This window comes from Rhipicephalus microplus, chromosome 2 (genome assembly GCF_043290135.1).
Source record: "Rhipicephalus microplus isolate Deutch F79 chromosome 2, USDA_Rmic, whole genome shotgun sequence".
Taxonomy (NCBI): domain Eukaryota; kingdom Metazoa; phylum Arthropoda; class Arachnida; order Ixodida; family Ixodidae; genus Rhipicephalus; species Rhipicephalus microplus.
Genome location: NC_134701.1, coordinates 44,489,236 through 44,515,201, shown reverse-complemented (window position 1 = coordinate 44,515,201; position 25,966 = coordinate 44,489,236). Strand labels below are relative to the sequence as shown.

The following is a 25,966-nucleotide window of genomic DNA, read 5'->3' as shown; positions in this document are numbered from 1 at the left end:
TGGCCACAGCTTCTTGGTGTATAACTTATCAGCTTCTCATCTACCAACCTAAATTTTCAGTTTCAATAGCTCTGAAAAAAACAAACTGCTGAGTGCTGATCACATAGCAACTACTGACAGAAAAATTTGCTAACGTGCTCTGCATTGGTAATGTGTATGTGGTGCAAAGTAGTAGATTAATGGCAGATAGCACCAGAAGAATATGTAAGCCCAAATATTCCAAAAGTACAACAGTCAAAGTATAAAAAAAAGAACTTGACATAACTTTGCTTTTATGAATGATATTACTAAAAACTTGGCAAAGCTTGTTTGATATAGACAGTATACATATATTTTCTGCTATTGTAAAAACGAAATACCTGCCACCTGTGCAACTACTAATGAAATCACTCACAACGGCAGTGATATTTTCAGCTGCCATTCAACACCGGCTCCGTTCAATGGGTGACCCCTTCAAGACAGCGAATCAGAGCACCAATAAAAAATGTTTAAAACATTTTGCATGCACGTTGAAACAATTATGACAACATGGAAAAGTGAGAAAAGTTTCCGTAAAGTTAGATGTAGAGCAGTGAGTTCCATCTGTCACAACATAACAGGCTGACTTCACCTCACAGTATTCTCACATAAGGCATACTTTTTCAACAGGTGCTTTCTATATAACACAAAGTTGGTGCTCCCAAATCATGACTTACTGTGAAAAGTAACTCACATGTTGTTGGCATTTTGTAGAGCCGACAAAGATCACCACAAGTTCATGATCAAGGTTCATGCAGTGGTAACGAGTGGGACCAAGTATGTGAAGAAGACCGCAAACCAACCATGTTAATGAAAATTCCGAGTCTATACAAAAGTTTTATTCCTTACATAATGCGTAAAATGCTGTAAATATGGTAAAACAAAATTTTCATCCAACAATATTAATTGGGATCTGGATAGGCTGACAAGAAAAGATTCAACAAGTTAAATGATAACAGAAATTAGAAAGCATTAATTTAGCAGTTTTAATAATACAATTATAAATGAACTCTGAAAATCTTGATCATTTATAAATCTGTAAAGATTGCAAATACAGCGTACAAATGTTCAAGTGCACTTCAAACTATGACAGGACAAGGTGCGTGAGCAAGCTGGTTGGTATTGGTAAAACATTCCTAAGGCATCTGCGAGTTTACGAGCACCGCGACAGCAACTGCTGCTGTTGCTGCTAATCTGATAGCACACCAGTAATCGCAATGAAGTTGTGTGCCTTGAGATAAACACATGGTCAAATAGCCCCGTGGCTCACACAGTAGGCAGTACAGGGACATCAAAGCGAGATTGGTTTAGATTGATAATAGTATTGTCATGCAAAAGTTAACTTTACGACTGCAGGTTCCCCATTACAACGGAAATGAAAGTCAAAGTTTCATTTTCTTGTTTTGTATTTTGCCCACTTTTAAAAAATCAATAAAGGTTTCTGACCCTTTCCACATGAAGTCCTTGTCTCCTTTCCTACATAGTGCCCAATTTCACTTTTACCAACGAAGAATTATACAGTGTTCAACAGATACCACAGAAATATACGGAGTTCCCAGCTTTTCTAGCATGACAAGAGTAGCACTCTTGGTACTGTGGTGTGGTTCACTAATACAAGTGAATACTTCTTCAATTATTTTAGCATCACTTTATATAACCTAGCCTGAAGAAAAATCTCTCAATTGCTGAGGGCAGTCAACAAAAGAACAGAATCAAGTGAAAATAACCTTTATAAATTGGCCTTAACATTGATCAATGGCATTTCTCTTTAGTTCATTAAGTGTATTGAACAATTAACTGGGAAGAGCAAAAAAGACAGACAGAGAAAGGTAGTCAAATACTGCCTTTTTCCGGCAGTATCTTTTCGCACTGCCCTGCTTAGTGTTCAAGAATCAAGACAAGTTCCAAGAGCACTCTTTGCAGCACCAATCTGGCTTTTACAAAATTACACGTTTAGCTCACAAAAGGCCCCATCTGTTGGTTTCATATACGGTAAAACTGTCTGAAATTGAACTTCTAGCACAATGCTCATAAATTGTTCCAAGTCTTTAATCGAAGAAATAGCAAAACAAGGATAAGAAATAATAATAAAAAGGGATCATTACAAAAACCTTGAGAACAAAGGGTTGGTATGCCACTGGATGCTAGCCAAGTCAAAATGAGGAGAAGCTGCCCTTTCTGAGATGGGAAAGAGCAATTCAATTTTGTCCCGCTCAAAAAACAGATGAAAAAAATGATAACCCATGCTACACAGATGGTATTCGACATTTTCTGGGATATAAAAAAAAAATACTTTTTTTCAACAGAACCGAGAGTCAATTCAAACCCCAAATGTATCATTTGATTGAAAAGTCAGCCATGAACCAAGGAAAGGAGGTAGAGCAGAACAACAGCAACTGTTACCTCCTCCTGTGAGGGTGCAGGCACGCTTTTCCCCACAGGCACAACAATGACAGAACATTTTCAACAAGACTTTAGAGGTCTTCTTCAGGATTAGATATAAAACCCATATATCAAGCTGACAAATACTTGGTTAGCATGCTCAAGGCATTACCAGAACCAGATCCAAGGGCCCACAACACAAATACTTTCATAACTGAGCAACACTGCAGTGCACTGAATCGTTAGGAGAAAATATTTTACTTCCTGTGCAATGGTTAAAAGCTTATTCGCCGCGGCCTACAAGAAGCCAAAGCAATGCATGGTGGGGCTGCGACTCGGGACAGGCAGCACCATCTGTAGAAAAGTAGAAATCGGGGATGTAGATGGCGCGTTTTCCCTTCGCTCCAATGCGCTGCCGCTCGCTTACGTGCTCGTGCAGAGAGCGCGCGCTGCGTTAGAGTTACCTCACAATGTACCACCTACAGTGCACCTTCACAAAGATCTCAGAGCTGGACAAGCACTTCCAAAAAGCGAATCAAACCAAAGTAGTAAAGCTCGTTAGTCAAGTTTATGATGTGAAGAAGACGACGGAAGACGAGGACGCCCGAGTCGCTGCGAAATGCATTTTTCGGGTCCTCCGTGATAATACCGTGTATAATGTATGCCTTGAGGCAAGTCTCATTCTGCCGACATGAAGCCGCGTACTCTATCGGTGTGCTGTGTTAATGTTTATGGAAAGCATATAATTTTCGTTTTGATGTGGTATCTAGCAGTAGCGACCGTGTACTGTCATGTGCAAACATTTGCCGCATGCTGAAAAAATAAAATAAAAACCAAAGTTATAGGGTCATGGCATTAAAATATTTGAGACGTTTTAGAGTCATGTCCTCCCTACAGCGCATGACCTGCTGATGTCGCCGCGAAGCAATAAGCCAAGTTTAACCACAGCGAGTCAATTGAAGTGCCCGTTCTTTTTTTTTCCCGGCTCTCTTGTCATGCTCGGTTTATCTTTCGCGAATGCGACTGTGTTCGCCAGCTGTGACTTGCTGGGAAAACTGATACAGCTTTACACGTGGAGAGCGTCTCTTGATGTCTGCCTTGTTGTGGCAGCCCACAACACAACCGCTTCGGCGAAATACACTCACTCGCGTCTCTCCTCAAGAGTTCCTGAGCTCGGCGCCAGGGCCAGGCGCGGCCTTGTCATTGCTCCGAAAACTTGAGCTTTGGTTCCCTATAGGGGGCTATAGGGGACAAGGTAAACCAACATGGCGATCTGTAGGATGATAGTGAGCGAGTCAGAGGGCATATAAGCGTGTTGCCGAACATGTTTTGACAAATGTAGCACACCAGGCCATTTTCATGACGCAGCATTGAGTTCCACATGAAAATAGATTACAGTTGCACGCAAAATGAAGGGTAAATGAGTAGAAATTTGCAAACCAACCATTTATATGATGGCTAAGATGAAACCCCAGCACAATTTGCAAGCGTCGATTACCGCTTCATTCTCCGTTCCACTGACCCACGTGTGTCCACAGATGTCGTGTTGGCTTCCCATGAATAAATATTGCAACAATGCACACCATTTGCAGCTACCATACGCCACTCTCTACCAATTAAACAGTGGCTGCATTATTTTATGTAGTGTGATCCAGGTGGTGCACTTGGTGTCTTGAAAAGCCTCATGGGCGTTTTACAGTAACGAAAGGGGTATAAATGCACTATCTATGCCATATGTGACGCTTTGTCACTCATTAAAACAAATTGCTTCAAGCTGTAATGTTGTTATGGAATACGGTTACTTCACGATATTTTCACGATACTCACGAAGTATTTGCAATAATTTTGACCACAAGAATACAAAGCTAAGCTTTATTTGATTTATCATGAGCATTAAGCTCATGAAACACTGGTCACCATGGTGTCACCAATTTTGTAAGAAAGTTCTTGCCGTTTTGTTAGCAAAGACATGCTTATTGGACGATTGGTTGGGCGGTTGACTGAAATCGGAAAACGCTCAGGCGATACTAATATATATACTATATATATATATATATATATCATATATAGCGATGCTAACATATACATAAGCTTATTGTAACATAATTACTACAAAGATTCTTCAATCAAGATGACTGCGTAACATTCTGCAGCAGATTTCTGAATGGTGCTCAGAAAAGAAAAATTGCACTGAAACACATAAATGTAGCGAGCGCGCGAGTTTTTTATTAGCGCATACCCCCCCCAGTTTGCGCTTTATTTCTCATCTCTCCTTAGAACGGCATACAATCAAGCGTATTGAGAGAGAGATAAACAACTTCATTGACGGGAATACGAGGTCGACTTCATCTTACCAGAGGTTCAAAGGGTAGGGCCAAAAGCTTGCCACGACTGTTTTGGCTCACATAATCACCTCTGCCTGAACACGGTAGTCAGTTGATGACAGGAGTGACTCCCAGGCCTCGAGGGAGGAAGCTGGCAGTATTGTTTTGGAAGCTGCCTGAAGACTACCCGTATCACATTTTCGAAATGCGAGGGGAACACACCACTAAAGCGTATTGAAGCGGTGCAGACTTGCTAACAGATTACCACACATGCGATTACCACGCATTTTACATTGGTATATTTTACTAGACAGAATGTGACAATATTTCCGCTGCAAATCTTGTGTGCACTCTACGACACGGTGGCCGTATGTTGGATATTGCCACTCGTTTACGAAAAAGGCTAACAAAAGCTTTCTGTCTGCATGGCAGGTGTTGGCAGGGCCCGCACTATCCCCGTGAAAGCGCTACATCGTCGGTTGATCCTTGTCAAGGCACTTTTCTCTCTATCTGCTGTGCGGCACGTCGGTCTACAAACAGTGAGAATATAGTGTACGGCATAGAGTTTCTCACAATAATACCTAGAAGAAAATCTGGCGCTAATGGGGTGCTGGATGCAAGGGAATGACGGGGTATGCGAGCTTGACTTATATTTGTATACTTCGAAGACGTGTCTGGCTTCACGTTAAAGTGATTGATTTCTTACTGAAAGAGCACGTAATAAGCTATTTATTTTATGTCATTGCATAGACGTGTTTTACTTAACACTTGATTCTTCTAAGTTGATGTACATTTTTACGGAGCATAAGAAATAACCAACGGCCACTAAAGTGAATACGGCTGCGTAAATAAAGCTTCACTAAAACAAAACTCTTATAAGCGGATCTCATTAACGCGTATTATATTCTAAAATAAACTTGGCAGGCAGACGACAAGGTGAGCGTTTTTTCCGCCACGTTTATGCCGTCTGTTTATTCCCTTTGATGTTTGATTGTGCCGTCAAGGTGAGTGGACTTTTATTTTAGGATATAATACACGTTAATGAGATCCGCTTATAAGAGTTATTTTAGAAAAGCTTTGTTTACGCAGCCGTATTCACTTTTGCGCCGAAGCCTCGTAGACACATATACAGTCAATCCCAGTGCTCCAACATCGCCTCTTGAAAAATTCGCATAGTCGGTGGCGCCACAATACCCTCTTTGTATTTGTGAGAAACTATGGGGTACGGTGTTGCCTGGCTACAGCATACAACAGACTGATATGCACAAACAGGAAAAACAAATTCGAATTCAACACAAATGTTACTCCTTCTGACAGTTCATCAGAGCTTGTTTGCCTGCATTATAACTTCTTGCGGCCCATGCAAACTGTGGATAAAAATATAAGACAGTTGGTTTACACTCTTAAAAGGAGTGTAAACCAACTGTCATATTTTTATCCACCGGTAGTAAGCCATCAGTCTTACTACCAGCGCTATTGAGTGAATCTGTGCGTCCCGTCTTTCTCTATATTATTGTGAGTGTCATTTCGCACGTTTCTCCATGTCCAATAGCGCACTTAATAAGCCTTTTAAGACCGGAAACGCAAATCACGAGCTAGAGCAAGCTAAGTTACTCCCAGCAGTAGTGATTCATGGTTTATTAAAAAAGAGTTGGTGCTTTCGACGCACCGAACCAGCCACGATCCACTGTCGCAACGGTACAAGATAAAGTTCAAGTATGGCGGTATTAGCCAGAGCAAAGACCTATTTCGCACAACTCATCTGGCCACACATGACGACGGCTGCAATGTAAACTACGCTGCCAAATCCAACGTCAGGTTGCGACATAAACAACTGCGTTTGTTGCACTTTCTGCAGGTCAAGCAAGAAGTTTCAAAGCACGCGCACACATGACTCACACAATTAAGCCACGAGAGGAACAATGAATGACCAAGTGCCAGCCTATCAGATCTACGAAGAAAGAAACTGGGTATCGGGTCTTGCCATAAGCAAGGCCGCGCCTTCGTCACCACGCAAAATGAACAGCAAGTCAAGAGGCGTTGACGCCTTTCGGAACAAGCTATCAGGATCTCGCGCTAAATCGTGCCAGTCCGAAAGTTGGGTGCAGTAACGCGCCAGCGTGACTAATGGACTTTCGAGTTCGGAAACTACGTCACAAAAATAAAACCGAAACGAGCTAACGCACGGCACAAGCGGCGGTCGGCGATACTGACCCCGTGGATTTTTCTACGCAGCTTATCTATCTCACTCGAGCAAATTTGACGCGAGAGGCCGTGTCAAATACATACATCGAGGTTTCCATCAGGCCTATTGAGTAATTACAGGCTATGCTAGTTCCGCGGGCAGCCGTAAAAGAACACTGCGTTACCAACTTACCAACATCCTGCTGGAACGCAGAACTTGCCCCGAGAAACGGCATCTTGCTGCACGCCCAGATTTGTCCGTGTGTCTCGGCTTAGTTCAACATCATCCACGGCGCGCGAGCTACTCTATGTCAACACACAGCGCTCGCGGGAGCCTCCCTCGTTGCTGCGCCGTTGGCTGTCGCTGACGCACCAGCACCTCTTCGTTGAACACCGATCGACGTACGGCACACGACTCGACGCAGTGGTAGGGTAACTAGTAGCATAGAGTTTCCTAAAATTGCTAGCAGGGGCAGCAGCAGCAACAGCTATGCGACCAGGGCGCACCTACGACGCGACTTTTTCTCGGCCACCATTCACTTCGCCAGCGATGACGATGTCCCCTAGCGACAACCAGAACACATAACATAAAACATAATTATTTTACGGTGACACGTAGCATTCGCTTGGCAGCAAAAAGCATCTCATTTTTTTAGTTGATTCAATTTTCACGCATACCCTTTCTGACCTTGCCACGTCGTCCTGCGCATCACAAGCGTGATCAACTCTAGTTTCGCTTTGTCGCCTCAGCTGTTTTGTGTGGTGGTGTGTGCGACACTTTCGGTTGTGTGGTCTGATTTGGCCCGTAGTGCGTTTCGTGCCGACATCAGAGTGCTGCAGCCAGCTCCCGAGGTCGGAATCACTCGAAGGACGCTGTCCCCTGTGGAAGGTCTCGCGATCGCCGCGTCCCGTCCTGTGGACGTCGGTCTCTCGAAAAGACGCGCAAGCGACGATTGTTTTTCACGTTATCAGATTTCGAAGTTCGCTGGCTGGAACGTGGTGCATAAGCTGCTCGTAACGTAACTGCGTTGACAGCATCAGCAGAGGGTGTCGGAAACAGAGTATGCTTTGCCCGCTTCGTTTTCGTGTCGCTATGTGGCTGCGATCATCTTAAATGTTATGTATGGTTTTCTAATTTGCATAATTAAGTTTACTAATACGCTCATTGGTATACAATCGAAAATTTAGCTTGTATGCTAGCAAATGTGTAATCCTTGACATCCGTCCATGAGTGTAGCTTCAGGCAACGTACGTACGTGCGTAATCGTGCTTATGTTACAAAAGTGTGCATACATTAACTATAGCTGCATATTAAACAGTGCAAACTTACGCTAGCACCTAGTGCGCGCAAACTGTGAAAGTGAAAACGCGCTGCAACCTAATAAGCAGCGCTGCACACTAGCTGTCACCTTTTTGGTGCACCTACTGTGATTATACAGTGATTTTGTGTGTGTATAGATTGTGCATTAGCTAGACTTGATTTTTTTCGTAATAATTAATGCTTGTCGTTTATACGAAACAATTTACATAGTATGCAGTGTTCTGCTATGACGCTACACAATACGTTTCAACTCATGTACACTCAGCTCAGATTACACACTGGCAGGCATGCATATATATGTCGTTCATATATTAAGCAGCATAGTAGCCACAATTTTACACCAGTTTGCTTGCCAAAATTGTTCAACATTTTTTGTCTATAGCACGCACGCCTGTTTCGCTTAGCTCCTATGAAACATGCCTATCAGAGAGAGCTGTTGCACAACACAAATCATATCCTATAAATGTCATATTTATATGTCTTGAATTATGACATTTCCAGCAAGTAAAATGCTGAGCATTTTAAAACATAATTTTGAAGCCTGTGTTCACATGTTCAAGTCAACAGGAACCCGCTTGGTTAAAGTTGGACCATTGTAGGCAAAACATTCATCGCGTAGCACACGCACGCTGTTTAGGGTGCAGATCTCACTTCTTGATCACATCCCTGAAAAAATATGATGTTTTCATTCCCTATTAATTTCATTAGCAAAAAATCAGGACCTAATGTGAATATTTTCTTGTAGAAATACACGGTTGGGAGAGGTGTCTACACATTCGCTCTGATAAGGTTTACATATGTTGCCCTTTTTTTTTATTTTGAAGCTTGCAACATTATTAAAATGCTCGGCTCATGCTAAAGTACTCATTTCATAATTTCTGATGAGCTTTTATTTCTATGCCTCATGTCCTTAGAGTTCTGTTTTAACTGACTTATTCTATCTATAGGCAAGCACAAAGCTTTGCGAATACTTATTTTAATTTTGCATTCAAGTAGTCCAGCAACACTAGACCATCTGGTGCTGCTGACTTAGCAGTGGCATTGTACACCATCTACATCAAACCAGATGTGGTGGTCTTGCTTGTAAGAAGCTCTGCGACACTCTTTGTCTGCTTTATGCAGCGCATGAAGGGCCGAATGTGGAGATGAATGCTAAAAGAATTATCGAAACTGGTGCATGGTAACGAAAGTTCCAACTTTAAAACATTAGCTGATGTGACGAGAAAAAATATTTCCTTTTGACTGACGTCAAAGGCTGCTTCCAATCACCTCTTGCAGAGACGACTCACTTCATGCTGGCCATGGTGCAGCGCTCCTCGTTTTGTAGACACAATAGGATTGGGGGAGGTAAAGTGAGGTGAAGAATGCTAAACAGTGCATACGACAGGAGGGGATAGAAGATTCAGCACTCTATTTCGTCTCTTCTATCCCCTCCTGTCGTACGGGCTGTTAAGACCTCTTGTTTTGTAATTGTTTTCACATTTAAAAAGTGAAATCCTTTTGTATCTGAGGAAATACCAGGTGTACTTTTGTAATTTTCAGCTCACACTAGAATGGCCTATCTGGGAGTGTATGAATATTATTGCGCACAACTGGGCAATCAAAGCACACGGCATGCTTCGTCGCTCCCACTTTAGAAGCATCACTTCCAATCAGAAAAATAGCTGCTGGGTGTCGCCCTAGTTATAATTCTCCGTAGATATAAAATTGCAGCAGCTTTGTTTTTTGCGTTGCCTCTCGTGCAACCAGGTCAATGCATTCCACAGTTTTGAGAGGAAACGACGAAAACTACATTCCTGATTTGTATAACAGGGCCCCTTTAAAGGATAAGCACGTTGTTTCGAGCTGAGGTCACAACTGGAGCAATCGCTAGGAATGTTTTGTGACATTAAGGTTGCGCCTTGAAACTGATCAAGTTTTTAGTAAATCCTCAAGTCTTGTGCTCTGGCAATTTCTAGCAGATGTTTTGAGCTTCTGTATGATTTTCTAAATACGAAAAAGCAAATGTAATCATTGACAAGTGGCCAGAGTTCATAAGCTTCATTTAGAGTTCTCTACCAAGTTCTCGTTGTTTTTGTTATATCCCAATCACTCTTAATCATGTCAGTTCTTACCAGCCAGGCACTTGGCACAGCATTACATTGCTTTTCAATGTCACAGTGGGGTCTGTAATCTGATTTTGATGCTTGTTCTGCATTCAGAGCATGGTATGCTAGTTTTCTGACACTAACTTTTTTGCCTCCACATGTCAAGCAACCATTGGTTTGACAGTTGAAAAAGACAAGAGCATCATTGTTAACAATTTTAGCATGTTGAAGGCCTCGCGTTCGTATTCATTATAGCCAGTCGTGTGCAGAGAACTCGAAGTGAAAAAAAAAAAAAAAATGAAATCAGCATTTCTAACGCATTTCTCTAGTCCTCCAATAATTTCATCAATGTGTCTATTCTTTTGTTTAATTATTGACTGGTTGTACAGTCGCACAAGTCCCTGGACATGGTGCACAGCCTGTACGCCACGCATTGTTTGTAGTCGCGTAGCAATTCTGTCATGTATTCCAACACACAGTTTCATTCAGTTGAAGCTAAATTATGTGCTGCCACATGAGAGCAATCACATCTCAGTGTGCCATTTCCAAATGAAAAAAAAATAAGAACTTGTTTTCATGTCATTTTTTATTGAACGGTGTCTTTGGCAGTCTCATAATTCCTGAGGCATTTTAGGATAGGTCAGTTCTTTATTAGGGACATATAAAAGGTGTTACATTGAGCAACGGAAAGCAATTTTTATTTACCTGTTTTCACTTAAGTAAGTTAGCAAAATGACTTATGTTGCACCATCATTTCTAATTTCCTTTATTCATCCACTCTGCTCAATCAAGATCAGGAAAGAACATGCGAAATGTTGGCCTGTTCATGTTTCATTAATATGCCTGACATGTTTTTTTTTTCCCCATTTCAGATGTCCTAGAAACTGCTCTGCATGTTTTGTACCAAGTTCAAGAAGCATTTGCTCCTATTTGCACTGTACCCTGGAGTTGACCTGCTCTGGGAAAAGATGCACTAGAGAAACATTTAGATTGCTGCTGGGATAAACTTGCATCTGAACTGTGTTGTGCTTATCATTAAGATATGTGAATCGAAGTGCCCTGTGCCAGCATGTGTATTCACAGTGCAGAGCCTGGTTGCAATTCCAATTATCATCATTCTTATCAGAATTGTGGGAATCTCAGCATGGACTTAAAAAGGAAGTATGTGGTTTTGACGTCATGAATACAGAAAGGGGCCGAAATGTGATAATGAACAATATAGTAAGTTACTCGTGTCACAAAATGCTCAGCACAAGGGGATGTGGACAGAAGAAAGACCATGAACACAAGCGAGGAATTGTTGGCAAAGTACAACAAAGCACAGTGACATGTGTGCTGTAACCAACTCTTTCAGCCGAGATGCAAACTTTCTCTGAATCTCACACCTAATTGTTGTGATAGTTATTAGCCTGGTAGCTTAACATTGTGCTGCATGAAATGGTGAATGCATTTGTGAAGTCTTGCATTTACTTAGTGCACTTCTAAGCAGCTGGCCCATTGTGAAAGAACCGTAGCAGCCCGTGTTTCAGCTGAGCAGCTACGAGAGCATGGAATCCTTTTGCCGTTCACTGAAGGCACAGTTGCTGCTGGTGGTTGTGTGAGAGCTGCTGTGCCGATTCTTAAGTAATATGACAGTACTTCTCTCCCTCCCCTGGCGACCCCATTCTAAGCCATTTTTCATGACCATGGTGCTTCGCACAAGTCTCTGGCTATATTCGACTGCATTAGAGTGAGCCTGTTCATTGCAGGGACCACCGAAGAGAATATCTTACGTCAGTTCTTAAATTGAGGAGAGGTGCACTCACACAGTGTATTTGATGAAGAGAGTCAAGGAGAAGGGCTGTACAATTTTGAACAATGTGCTTAATGCATAAATTGTTCCTTTAACAATGCATTTATCACTTTAATTTCTACCAGTAGCTGACCTATTTTATAAGAATCTATGTGTTATTCTTATTTCTTTTATGAGCAGCTGAAATCTGAAAGCCCTATTATTAGATGCATATACATTTACTGTGTGTGTGAAATATGACATTGTGCCAACAGCTGGCCTGCTCTGTTGACAACTGCCAATTTGTTGTTTGAATCACAGATGGCTCTGCCAAGCTGGCATCCAGCACATGCTCGGTCAAGCACGAAGGGATCAGCTGCTCGCTGTGCGGGATGGACCTGGTGAGAGAAGACCAGTTGCGAGCACACCGTTGCAGTGAGAGGCCTCGTGGACGGGGCCGCTACACTTGCCGCTACTGCCGCTACGCCTGTAATGACCGGCTCGAACACAGCTTGCACCAGACACAACACCTCAAGGACCGCCCATTCAGGTAGGCAGCCATGCTGCTGTGGGGAAAAAACGGACAACTTCTTTGCTACAGCTATAGGCTCTGTGACTGCTCGTGCCCACCATTAATTTGTAAAGGCGTCCATGCCAAGGCCAGATTCGACCCGCCACATAGTATTGTTCTCACTTCCCATTTAAATGCTTTTCGCCGGCACAAGCTTTTCAGCGTCATTTTCTTATGTACAGCTGCTTCATCGTCCTCTTAGAAAGGTTATTGCAATGACAGGACATCACACCTTGCCAGTTAGACAGCTACACTGTAGACACAATACACTGTAGACACAACTGTACTAATGGCACTTATGGGCAGTTTTCACAAGATGATGCACAGCACACAGCACAAACTCTGAGATAAGTGGCACCTGTATGTAGATTTCAGAGGCCCCAGTGAACCATTGCTGTGCTAGGTGTGGTTTACAATTGCATAAAAAGTCTTTTGCATAAGTTGGCTACATTTTTTCAAGAAACATTGTCATTTGCACACCTGTGAAAACATCTTCAGTGGCTCATTGGAGGCATACATTGCAACAACGATAAGTATACCTCCAATTTTTGGACACAGCTCATACAAGATATCTCTCCATGCATCAGACAGAAATCTCTTGAAACATAGCTTCTGTTGAAGTGGAACAACTACATCTACAAAAACAATTGGTTTTATTCTCGTGCTCTACACCCCTGTTCATGCATCACTCAGTAAACGGAGCTCTTGTCAGTTGGAACACATTTTTCCCTGTGGTCTCTGCAGATTCAATTCAACCCAGGTGAAAATATTCTAACTGGAAATAATTACGACCAGTTAAAGTGGTTTATGGTCAAATTCCCAGTGGGGACCAGTTGCCAGTGGGTTCCAACAGGGACCTGTTGGCAACTAGTCCCCACTGGGAATTCGACCGTAAACCACTTGAACTGGTCCTGATTATTTCTAGAGTTGCGAGTGGACATCTGCGGTGCATATGGACGAAGAAGCTTGGCGTTGAAACTTGACTTCACTTATTAGAAACTTTGCAGATTGAGTGTGCAGGGGCTGTAAATCAACTTGATTGCTTCCTTCGAAAGGTGGCAGACGCTCATAATTTCGTAGATCTCGTGCGTACGGAGCCATCTGAAAGAAATGCTTACGCTGTTAGTGAAACTGTAATTGCTACTTTACTCATCCAATATTACCAGAAAATAAATTTTATCAACATCCAGCTAGTATTTGCTTATTAGAAATCTTGCGATGTTCCCCAAGGTGAAGCCGATATTGCTCTCAATCAAAACACAAGTACTAAAGGCGCAATTACGGACAGCTCTTGCAAACAGAAACAGTGGATTTTTATTCACACCTCTTAATACATGACTTGATCAATGACTATACCATGGTGAGATATATTTATGAAGCAGTCATAAGTGAGGTTCTGTAATAAGTAGGCAAATATTTAAATGTGGTGCGGGGGGGGGGGGGGGGGCACATATTAGTAAAAGGTACAGACACTGCAGTATATTTTACAATCTTGCACTGCAATCATTAACACAATTAACTCACGTCATGTACAATTCTAAATTCTAATTCCCTCGAGAATTCTCATAAATGTCACAGTACATTAATTTCACACTATCTGTAGAGATCACGTCTTGGTCTATTCCTATTTTAAAACTGGCGAGCTTATCTCCGCGGCAAAAAAAACAAAAAAAAAAACAAGCATTGTACAGTAAAGCCAAAGCTCACACACAAGCAGGTTTGGGAATATTTAATTACCGAAGAAATACGCGCCTTCTTCTAGTACTTCGGACAGAGCTGCAAGCCTGCACGAGTATACTTCGTAGATATCGCTGCATCCATAGTTCCGTCTAGCTGTGAGATAGCGACGACAGTGAAGATCGCGAAGATGCGAAGCGCAGGCGAGTGAAGAAGACAACAATTTTAGCGGCCCTCTTTTGAGAGCGTCTCTACGAGTTCTATTGTCCGTGTTCCAAAATAAACCCTCTTTATTTTATAACCCGCGGCACGGTTGGATGTTCTGGGTACCATCACCTCATGATATGATCGGCACCCCTGTGAGAAGCCCCGAGTCCAGCTCTACGCGACAGCCACACGTGGAGACACCTGTGCACCGCTCAAAACGGTCGCCTTCAAGGTCTTGGACCAGAATTCGTCATTTTGGAAGGAGGAACACTTCCGACAGCCACTCCTGCTCAAGAAATGGCATATTCAAGGAGTTCTGCACAGGTGATGGTCCAGAATATGCGCATTCCTGAACCATTTTATGGCCGGCCGAACGAAGATGCGCAAGACTGGCTTGTGCAGTTTCAACGGGTAGCTAAATCAAACTACTGGAGTCTCGATGAGAAGCTCTTCCACGTTTACTTTGCCCTTGAAGACGGCGCGAAAACGTGGTTTAGCAACCACGAGGCAACATTGACGACATGGGACGAGTTTTGACGTCGGTTTCTTGACACCTTTGGTAACGCGTACCGACACGAAAACGCACAACGCCGTCTTGAAGGACGCACCCAACAGCTGCATGAAAGCATTGCCATGTTTGCTGAGAATATGATGCGTCTGTGCCACCACGCGGACCCCAACATGCCCGAGGCTCAAAAGCTAAGCCATCTTATGAGGGGCGTCAAAGAGCAGCTATTTGTTGGTCTTGTGCGCAATCCACCAACAACAATGGACGAGTTTACCAGGGAGGCCACCGCAACAGAGCATGCGCTGGAGCACAGTACCGACAGTCTGATTGCTTGGCTACCTGCGCAGCTGCAGGTGCCGCCGCACTTACCGCAAGCGACGAGTTTTCTCTACACCACCTCATTCGACAGATCATGTGTGAGGATATTGCGAAGGAGAACGCAAGGTACACATTGCAGTCACAGGCGTTCCCACAACAGGAGTTCACGGTTGCCTCTGTCGCTGAAGTCGTTCACCATGAACTTCGACAAGTGTTCGCCTCTCCTGAGCAGTATTCTGCTACACCGTACCATCCAAACTTGTATACTTACGCAGACGCTGTGCGTCGTCCATTGGCTCCAGAAGTATCCTACAGCCAAGCAGATACAGCTATGCAGGTGCTGTTTGTCAACCCGCGCCCATGCCAGTGCCGCAGTACCTTGAACCGTATCCTGTGGCAGCCTGGGCCTAGCAGGATTCTGTCAGGCGACCCTATGTGCAGAAGACCGACATAAGGCGGACTGGGGATCGCCGACCACTCTGCTACAACTGTGGAGAGCCAGGGCACATTTATCGTTTTTGCCCACACTGCCGAGCTGAATACCATGGGAGTGCACCTGCCACTATGCGCCGACAGTTCGACGAAAGCGGTGCCCCCATCGACGACGAACAGGCTGGCCAGCGAGAAGGCTTTGCTATCTTCCGGACGCGCTCACCATCTCTGGCTTGTTTTGCTTCACCAATCCACTGTAGTTTTCCTGACGCCGTCAGAGGTCAGTCTCCCAGCCCACGGCGAGGAAACTGAAAGCAGCGACCTTTGGAGGGAAGGTTGCAAGCCATCGAATCGCCTAAAATCCCTTACTGCTGCTGAAACACATGAGCGACGACGATGAAGATTTTGCTGAGCAAACTGTGACTGCCGATCTCACTGTGACGAATGATGGCTTTGAAGTGATGGCCTTAGTCGACATGGGTGCAGACTTTTTCATCACGAGTAAACAATTGACAGATGAACTCAAGAAAGTCAGGACGGAATAGGCCTGCCCTTATATTCGAAATGCTGGAGGCCATATAATGACACCCACGGGAAAACATACAGCAAGACTCACGATTGAGAATGTGGCGTGCTGCAAACCTCTGATACTGGGAATGGACGGTGCTGTGGAAGTTCAGTGCTGCGGTCAACATACGTGGTGGTGTGATTCCATTCGCCGCTGACAAGCCTGTGACCATGATTCAGACCAAGAACCCAGGGTGTTATGTGTTGTCGATGGCGACGTCTGCGTGCCACTACTGTCATGTAGTGTTGTTTTCATGTGTTGTGGCGTGCCCTGTAATTAAGACGCCATAGTCGAACGCATCACTGCTTTACTTTTTCGCCAAGGCATTGCCAGCGCTCACAGCATTGTCAGCTTAGTGGATGGGAGTGCAGAGGTGTTTCTGGCCAACTTAACGAATGAGTTCCGGCACATCAGTAAAGGCATAGCTGTGTCATTTCTCGAGGAGCATGACAACTCTCACGACTGTATTGTTTTGCAAGGGGAAGCCACAGCCCGATCAGCTTTGCATACACCGCTAGTCGATATTGGTCCGAGTCTACCACCAACTGAAAGATGCCATATTATGGAGCTACTCAACTAGTTCAAGGACTGGTTCTCATAGACATCACGAGTTGGTCGAATGCCTCTGACTAAGCATCGCATCATTACGGAAGACACAGCAAGACCGATCCGACAGAACCCATATCGCGTCACTCAGAAAGAACGTGAGGTAATCCAGCAGCAAGTCAAGAAGCTAGATGATGATGTAATCCAACAATCAAGGAGTCCTTGGGCATCGCCAGCGGTACTGGTGAAAAAGAAAGATGGCAGCTTGCGTTTCTGCATCGATTATGTTAAACTGAACCACGTTACGAAAAAAGATGTTTATCTGTTACCACGGATCGATAACTTTTTGGGCACGCTACGACATGCGCGCTACTTCTCGTCAATGGACCTTAAAAGTGGGTTCTGGGAAATAGAAGTAAATAAGCGAGACCAAAAAAAGACCGCCTTCATGACGCCAGACGGGCTTTATGAATTCCGTCCTCCCTTTCGGTCTATGCTCAGCCCCAGCCACGTTTCAGAGACTCATGGATACCATTCTGTCCGGTCTGAAATGGAAAACATGCGTTGTGTACATCGTCGTTGTGATTGTTTTTGCGGCCACGTCTGAAGAACATCTAAAGCGGCTACTTTCAGTCCTTCAAGCCATACGGTCTGCTGGACTCGCACTAAAACCGGAAAAATGCCACTTCAGCTTTGAAGAACTCAGTTCCTGGGGCAAGTGGTCAGTTGGGAAGGTGTGAGGCAGGACCCAAATAAAACTGCAGCCGTCCCAAAGTTCGCAAGGTTTGTTGATAAGAAAGCAGTCAGGCGTTTCCTGTGTCTCTGCGCCTACTACCGGCGATATATGACAGACTTTGCACGCATCGCCTCTCCACTCACCCGCCTTACAAGGGAAGACATTGCTGCTGTGTTGGGGCTGGCTAGTCCCGACGAAGCAGAAGAAGAAGAAGACGGCTGACGGAGACGTGCACAGCCGGCAGAGACACCGACCAGCCCGAACACGCGGGTTGGCGCGAAGCGCTGAAAGAAAGCACAACAACCGCACTCCACGGTTATCTAACACACACTGTCTTTATTTTACAGTCGCCTTGAAATCCTAGATGCCAGAGCGGCGCCCCCTGGCATCCTCACATGTCAATCCGAAACCGAAACCCAGAACACAACAATTGCGTCTGTATGGGCTGAAAAGCAAAAAGCTTCGATCAATGAGCTATGGCAGCGTCTACAAACTCCACCCGTCCTCGCTCACTTTGATGAGGATGCACCAACAGCCATCCGTACAGACGCCAGCAATGTGGGCCTAGGTGCTGGTCTTGTCCAGTGCCAAGATGGTGCGAAGAGAGTAGTTGCCTACGCTAGCAGAATGTTGACATGCGCTGATTACAACTACTCAACAACGGGGAAGGAGTGTCTGGCTGTCGTTTGGGCAGATGCGAAGTTCTGCCCGTACTTATATGGCTGCGCTTTCCAAGTCATAAGCGACCACCACTCTCTTTGTTGGTTGACTAACATCAAAGACCCATCTGGACATTTAGCACGATGGAGCTTACGGCTCCAACAGTACGACATGACCATAGTTTACAAGTCCAGAAAACAACACTTAGACGCCGACTGTTTATCAAGGTCACCAATCGAATCACCGGCTACTGAGGATGACGAATTCACAGGTTTTTTAGGAGTTCTTGATGCAGCTATCAATTCTCCGCAACAGCAAGATGATTGGGAGCTCAACTTGCTTATAGAACTCTTGAACGGATGAGCCGCAAACGCAACGAGAGTGTTTTCGAAGAACTTATCATCATTATGTTTACGGGACGAAACTCTCTACAAAAAGGATTTCTCATCAACAGGTAGAAGCTATCCTATCTGCTGGTATTTCCTGAAACTCTCTGCAGCGAAATTTTACAAGCCTGCCATGACAAAGCCACTGCGGGTCACTTCGGTTTCACAAGAACACTGATACGCGTCAAAAAAAAAGTACTACTGGCCAAGAATCGCAGCAGAGGTGAAACATTATGACCAAATGTGCATTGACTGTCAGCGGCCTAAGGTACCAGGTGTCAAACTCGCTGGGCTATTACACCCTGTGTCAGTGCCAGAAACTCCGTCTGCTAAAATCGGAATGGATCTGCTGGGCCCATTAACAACATCAAACAGCGGCAACAAATGGGTTATAGTAGCGACACAGTACCTCACCCGATACAAGGAGACACACGTAATTCCGAGTTGCACTGCAAGTGAAGCGGCCCAGTTTTTCCTTGAGAACATTGTCCTAAGACATGGTGCTCCAGCTGTCGTCATAACAGACAAAAGTACCACGTTTACAGCCGAGCTTTTGCGCTCTGAGCTTACGCTCAGTGGCACAGCATATAGAAAGACGACAGCTTACCACCCACAAACGAATGGGCTTACAGAACGACTTAACAAGACAACCGGTCGCATGCTTTGCATGTACGTCGACGTGAAACACAAGAATTGGGACCGAATCTTGCCGTACATCACATTCGTGTATAATATGGCGCGCCAGGAAACAACAAAAATGACACCGTTCACACTGATTCAGGGTAGAGAAGTTCCTACAATGCCTGATGCCATGCTGCCTTATGATTGCAATGATTCAGAGACGGATGCCGCAGACTTCACTGAGCGCGCCAAGGAAGCAAGGCAGCTTGCTCGCATCAGAATAATCAACCAGCAGCAACTTGACGCCCAATGGTACAATCCTCGCCATCGATTCGTCGCTTATCAACCAAGGGAAAGCGTCTGGGTTTGGTTCCCAGCACGACCGTGAGGCCTCTCAGAGAAACTCCTACGCAGATACTTTGGGCCCGATGGACCCTACAAGGTTTTGTGCCGTCTTAGCGATTAGCAACGTGACGTATGACGTCGTGCCTGACACCTCCTCCTGTCTGAAATGTCACCAGCATCTGCCTGAGACAGTTCACATGGTCCGCACGAAACCTTATCATTCTGAGTGATGCAAACACACTCTAACCGCATCCCCACCTGGTTAGCATCAGGACGACGCTCACTCTGGCAAGAGGGTAATGCCACATGCATAGTTGCTTCTAGCTGCGAGATAGCGATGACAATGAAGATTGCGGATATGCTCGAGATGCAAAGCACATGCGATTGAAGAAGACAAGAATCATAGAGGCCCTCTTTTTAGAGCGTCTCTACGAGTTCTACTGTTCATGCTCCTAAATAAACCTCTGTATTTTATAACCTGCGGCAATATTTATCATGCTGTTTAACACAAGTACAGTCGAATCCCGCTACAACGAAACTGATTGGGCACGGGAAAGTTTTCTTAAAAGCAAAAATGTCGTTGTAGTGAAATCGGAAAAAATATAGCCGATCTGAACTAGCAAAACAAAGAAACGTTTATTCTGAAAATTCAAAAAGTTTCCGCTGCTTTTTACTCTATCCCAGCAGCATCAATCACGATGCGATTCTCACCCATGCATATTAAGGTCATGGTGAAAGCACGCTGAAACAGTGACTATAACCGCTTTTGTGAACGAACCAAGCAGTTGCTATAACACGTTAACATCAGCAGCTGTCTGCCGTCAAAACGCCGAGATGGCAGCAGTGTATCATGAAGTGGTGACTTTTGCCTTATTTAATGTCATTCTTATCATACATCACCCGCGACTAGCTTATTTTGTTGACAATGCGGACGAACAGCTGCTCTGATTAGTTACCACACTCTCCAAGCACGAACAAAATGATAAGCATTGGAATCGGAAAAGGCATCGTTCTGCAGATGCACCCAGCAGCTGCGTGAAGGAAACCATGAACTAAGCAACTGAGCTTCAGCTTCAAATCGTCTGCCGCTATACAGTAAACCCAATTTTTAACATTTTGATGCATTATCAGAAACTGAAAATACGTCGACGAAGTCTAAAATACGCGTTGGCATCACCAGCAACCACCGCTGTTCAGCTATAGTGTACTAGAATATGGGGCAGTGTGTTCAGGCACCCCCTCTCGCTATGCATCGCATGAAGCGGCGCACGTGGACAAAAAATCGGTTCTCAAGGCGGCACTGCTGTAGCATGGGCTGGCAGGATTGTCAACTCCGCGCCACTTTGCCTTCTCGGGTGCTGTTCAGTGACCTGTTGCTTGTGTTCGCACCGTCTTAACGAAAGTTTTTCTGGCAATGTTTTTGCTGGCCACGCGACAGTGAGGCAATGCCGAGTCATTGGTGGCAATGACACTGCTTTGCATCTAGGTACGAAACAGAGTATACATTGGAAAAAAGGTGAGCAGCGGTCGCTTTTCGCTGCACCCAAAGACGAAGCATGGAGGAAGGTTTGGGAACAGAATTTACATTAAAAGGATGGGACCCTGAACGAAAACTGCTCTGTATGTGAGCTACACTTCAAGTCTTCATGTGTTCTTGAAGACTACTAAGTACTTCGTCAATCACCGATTGACGAAGTACTTGTAAAGCAGCTACCGCCTGCGAAAAAAAAACAGTGCACCCGAGGAAAATCCTGCGAAGTGCGTTGCTCACTACCCATGCCGCTGCTAACAGCACCCCTAGCGGCATCGGCGCGTCGAAGGGCCTTCACATCACATCTCCCCATTCTAGCCACCCTACTATAGTTCAGCAAGCGTGGGCGCCGCCATTCCTCGATGGCAATGGCAATGAGGCTGCCCTCCTTTTATAAAATCAGGGCAGCCTCATTGCCATCGCTCTTGAGCAATGGCGGCGCATATGCTTGTTTAACAGTGGTGGTATGGTGGCTAGAAGAAGGGGTGTCAGCATCGTCCCGGCCGCACCTTGAAAAAAGGTGTGCTGGTATTGCATCTCGCCGCGGAGCGGTGCACAAGTCGCGCCCGTGATCGGTCGAGAGCGCTTGCCAGCCGCTAGCTGGCAAGCGGTAGGTGTTTTGTGGCGGCACTTGTGTGCTCGCAAGTCGCAAAGTCTGCGCTTTGCCTATTTGGACTTGTTCGGGATCAATACGTGTCAATGTGACCATGCAACAGTGATGAGTAAACAGCAAAGACACTGCTTTGCACCTGGATGCAATGCGGAATATGCTTCAGCCCGCAAACAAGGGAAGAAAGCATTTCTCTTCTCTGCTCCCACCGACAATAAATAGAGCAAGGCCTGGGAGCGTACGATTCCTTGCGCTGACAAACCACTGAAAAAGAATTGCATTGTGTGCGAAGCTCATTTCGATGAAAGATTCATCGCCCGTAGCTACAAGCATGTTATCAACGGGTTCTTAGCAACTTGGAAAAAAGCTGGTTCCTGAGTGAATCAACTGCCGAAGGACTCCGCGTCACTCTAACCAGCACCCTTTCCATCCGGCACTATGTCACGAAAACCTTAGGCTATAAACACTTGTTGACGTCTCGCCTCTGCCACGACACACTCGAAATCTTTTTGGAATTCTTAAGCAAATGTCTGACTCGATTGATCACCCTTCGCCGACACAATTTTTGATCTCTGTGACTTGCCTCAGTTTTTATAGTTTGGCACAGCCACCCCCAGTGGAAACATACCTTCTGGAGTTCTGAGCAGCCTTCTATGCTTGGGCATCCACAATAATTCAATAAAATTGCAAAATAAGCTGGATGAGCTGCTAGATGTGGCGCGCCTCAGTGAGGTTCATGAAATTATTGTTGCTTGTGAAGCCCTCCCTGACTTCACTGATCTCATTGGATGCAAAAGTGAGTTCCGGATCACTTATTACGACAGTGGCTATGTGGCCCGGAAGATGGTAAAAAGACGACGTGCAACGAATGTAGCAGGTTGCTGCTTCACTCAGAATTCCAGCTTGCTTCCGGCAGAATCATGCTTTCTGTACCCGTCCGACTCCTTAGCAGACCTGGTGAAAGCTATGGAAGATGCAATCACCTATTGCTTCAGTTTCAGAAAGTTGAAAAGTGACAGCATAACAGACCTTATCTCTTGCCTGTCTATGAAGAGGTTAAATTTGGTCGGCTGTGAACACCACAAACTGGAAGTGACAAATCAGATAATTAGATTTTTTACACTGACCAGAATGCATTTTCTCTTGCTGGAGAAAATGCGTCCAATCAAAAAAAGAGAGAAAAAATGAAGTTCTTGAAGTTGAGACATCTGACTTACCTGTCACAGTATTAACTCAGCGAACAAGGTTTTATTTTATGTTATTGTGAATAACTCACACTCTGTTGTTTTTTTTTTTATTTTACTATTGTTTTGTTCACATTTTTATAAGTCCTTCATTAACAACTGTGATATCACTGTCTGGCTGTGTTCACATATGCAGAAATCAATTTTTTTGTGAACTGGTTTGTGACACTGTATCTATGTTTACCAATGAAATCTCAATGTCATGTGTGTATTTATGCCCATTGTATCATCGTATATTTACTGTTCTCTTTAGTAGCCTTATTCACTTGCTTTAGCTGAGCTTCATATAAGTTGCAGTTTTCTTCACCCTAATGCATATGTTGTGTTTATTTTCATGTTGTTTTTCGCTTTCGAGAAAATAAATGTTTTGCTGGTAAAATTAGACCTTTATCGCGTTAGTCATAAAAATAATGGTTGCCGATACCTTTACGTGCATTAAGACTTCACGGAGAACACTGTGACATCACATTTGAAAACTGCACGGACTTTGTTTTAGTGTGCAAGCTCATGGCAAGTCACTTGATTCTCTATATTCTAAGCTTCATAGCTGATATACTAAGAAGTGAATTGAAAACACTAGTTTTCAGTGCCAATACACGCTTTGCAGCGCATCGCCAGAATTGTGACAGGAAGACTTTGTTACAATTTCAGGGTAGCGTGAAATATTTGCAACGAATAACGACTGATACGCGCGAGGAGAGGCATCTCGAAAACAACCGCAGCGCCGCCGCATCCGGATGAATTCTTGCGTGCTCTCCGGCGCGCCGATGCTGACACCTCTCCTTCTAGCCACCATAGCGGTGGTTTCTGGTGGTGTCAACGCGTGTTTTAGACTTCTTTCATGCATTTTCAGGTTCTGAAAATGCATCGAAATGGTTAATATTGGATTTACTGTATAACAATAAATATTTAAGCCTGGAATCACATTGTGAAATTTTATTGAAGTGGGATGGCAGAAGAAAAAGTGTTCATTGTGGCGACAATATTTATGCATTGACTCCTATGGACTGCTGACGGGGAACCGTGAATTTTTTGTTGCAGCGGAAATTTCGTTGAAGCGGCGTTTGTTGTAGCATGGTTCAACTGTATTGCCCAATCGACACTCACTATTTACAACGCTCCAAAACAAATTCCAGTGAATTTTCAGTGTCTAAAGCATTGTTTACAAGGCAACGTTCGATAATCTCTATTCTCAAAAGACTCTGTGTTACATTATATTATATCCACATCCTCACTTACTTGAAGAAGATAAGAATAATTACCTTCAAACAGATGCATTGTGGACAAAGAAGCCAGCGCGGCATTCCGAACACGATAGATTCATATATCCATTTTGTCACGTTCTAAAACACTCTTCTTATGATCGCCTGAAGTCGTAAAGTCTTCCAGAAATGAAACAGTCGAGCACTAATAAAAATACCTAAATCATGCGTGCCATGACTCCACGTTCCTCATCAAGAACGACACACCTGTGCCGGGCAGAAAACACCTTCTGTGGCTACGACGATCCTCTGGCACTGCAGCTGGCCCTCGTCACATGTGCTGTACAAAACTGATCGTCGCTGTGTTAAAAATTTTTCTGGTGGTGCGTTTTTGTCATTGAAAATTGTGAAATCTGCACATAATAAATCATCTTTGTGTGCATAATAATTTTTTACGATTATACTTCACTGTTCTATTTGCAAGATTATATACGCAACTACAGTGACAGCTGCCTGCCATTCAGGTAGAATGTGAGAGAGGAAGTGGAAGAGAGTGGTAGATATTTGTGGTAGAATCGTTTATGGTGGTGTATGATGCACGTCCTCATTGGAGTTTGCAGAATTATAGGGTATTGGCAGTAATCGGCCGTGGTAGCAACAGGCTCGGCACTGTGTTATCTTTCTTTGTTGTTCGGAAGGAATGCGCCTGTCCAGCACACAAAGCTGTTAAGCAGGCATGCTGCCTGTGAGATAATTCAGTAATATTACAGCCTGACGTCAATCGGGACCACTTCACCTGCATATTGTCACTGCGATGAACGTAAAAATATTGATAACAGCTAATTTACTAAAGCTAAATTAGCGTTTTAATGCAATATGTTTGCGTACTTGTGCAACTCAATGCTTCGCGGTAATATTACTTTAAGCGAGCCAGCGAGGTTAAAAAATGGACAGAGAATGAGGAAAAACTAAGGTAATAGATTCGTGAATAACAAGACACTAATTTTTTTATCATCCTATATATCTTACTAGGCTGGTGGTCTGGTACACTTTTATGTGTGTAGACAAACGAAAGAAAAAAACACTTGGACAAAGCCCATTTGTCGAATTGCAACAATTCTACGACATACACAATCGAATTCAACGTTTTCATTTTTCACTTTGATTAAACGTACAACAAAAACATGTCGCACTTCCAGTTAGGACATAACTGTGATCAGCAGCTTCCAGCGCAATAGGTGACCAGTAAAAAAGCGAGGTATCGTCGGATGCACCATCTGCGTCTGGCTTCCGGTTCGAGGACAGTACACGATAGCGAACCGCTCTGCCGTAAGCCTCAGATTATTCAGGATTTGTGTGCGCGCGCCGCCTGTTTAGCTTTGCCCTGCTAAACCATGGTTTGTTGTTCAGCCGTTACCTACTCCTACTTGAGCATGAAAGGCAAACGCATGTATCTATTCTCTTAAAACAAAACAAAAAAAATGAGGTGGGCCGCAGCTGTGAAGAGAGCCGCAGCGACAGGTTGACTTTGGGTACCGAACGTTTGATCCAGAGTGTGCAAAGACCATTTTATCACAAGTACCTGTGTATTCCATCCTAATAAAAAGCTTACACATGAATTGATGTGAATATTATATTCAGAAATAAATTAACGCGCAGGTGCGCCTAGCAAAGATAATATGAGAATCCGCGGGCATGGCACCCATATATATGACAA

General features: G+C 44.2%; 2 protein-coding genes across 9 annotated transcripts in view; one reads left to right on the top strand and one right to left on the bottom strand.

The window, feature by feature from the left end:
- The window catches only part of Stam (signal transducing adaptor molecule), a 232,534-nt gene extending 225,118 nt beyond the window's left edge, over nt 1-7,416 (bottom strand). The window contains exon 1 of the mRNA XM_075886399.1: nt 7,102-7,416. Within this exon, the coding sequence (XP_075742514.1) occupies nt 7,102-7,144 (43 nt within the window). The 5' untranslated portion in view covers nt 7,145-7,416. The remainder of the gene's footprint in view (nt 1-7,101) is intronic.
- A 169-nt stretch (nt 7,417-7,585) lies between these two features.
- Nucleotides 7,586-25,966, top strand: part of LOC119169112 (uncharacterized) — a 64,223-nt gene continuing 45,842 nt past the window's right edge. For 6 of the 8 annotated variants that reach the window (XM_075886408.1, XM_075886407.1, XM_075886410.1 and 3 more), the window contains exon 1: nt 9,674-12,637. In XM_075886408.1, the coding sequence (XP_075742523.1) occupies nt 12,480-12,637 (158 nt within the window). In that variant the 5' untranslated portion in view covers nt 9,674-12,479. Of the gene's footprint in view, nt 7,970-9,673; nt 12,638-25,966 lie in introns of those variants that run through there. The other 2 variants (XR_012893635.1, XR_012893636.1) reach the window with 2 other exon arrangements.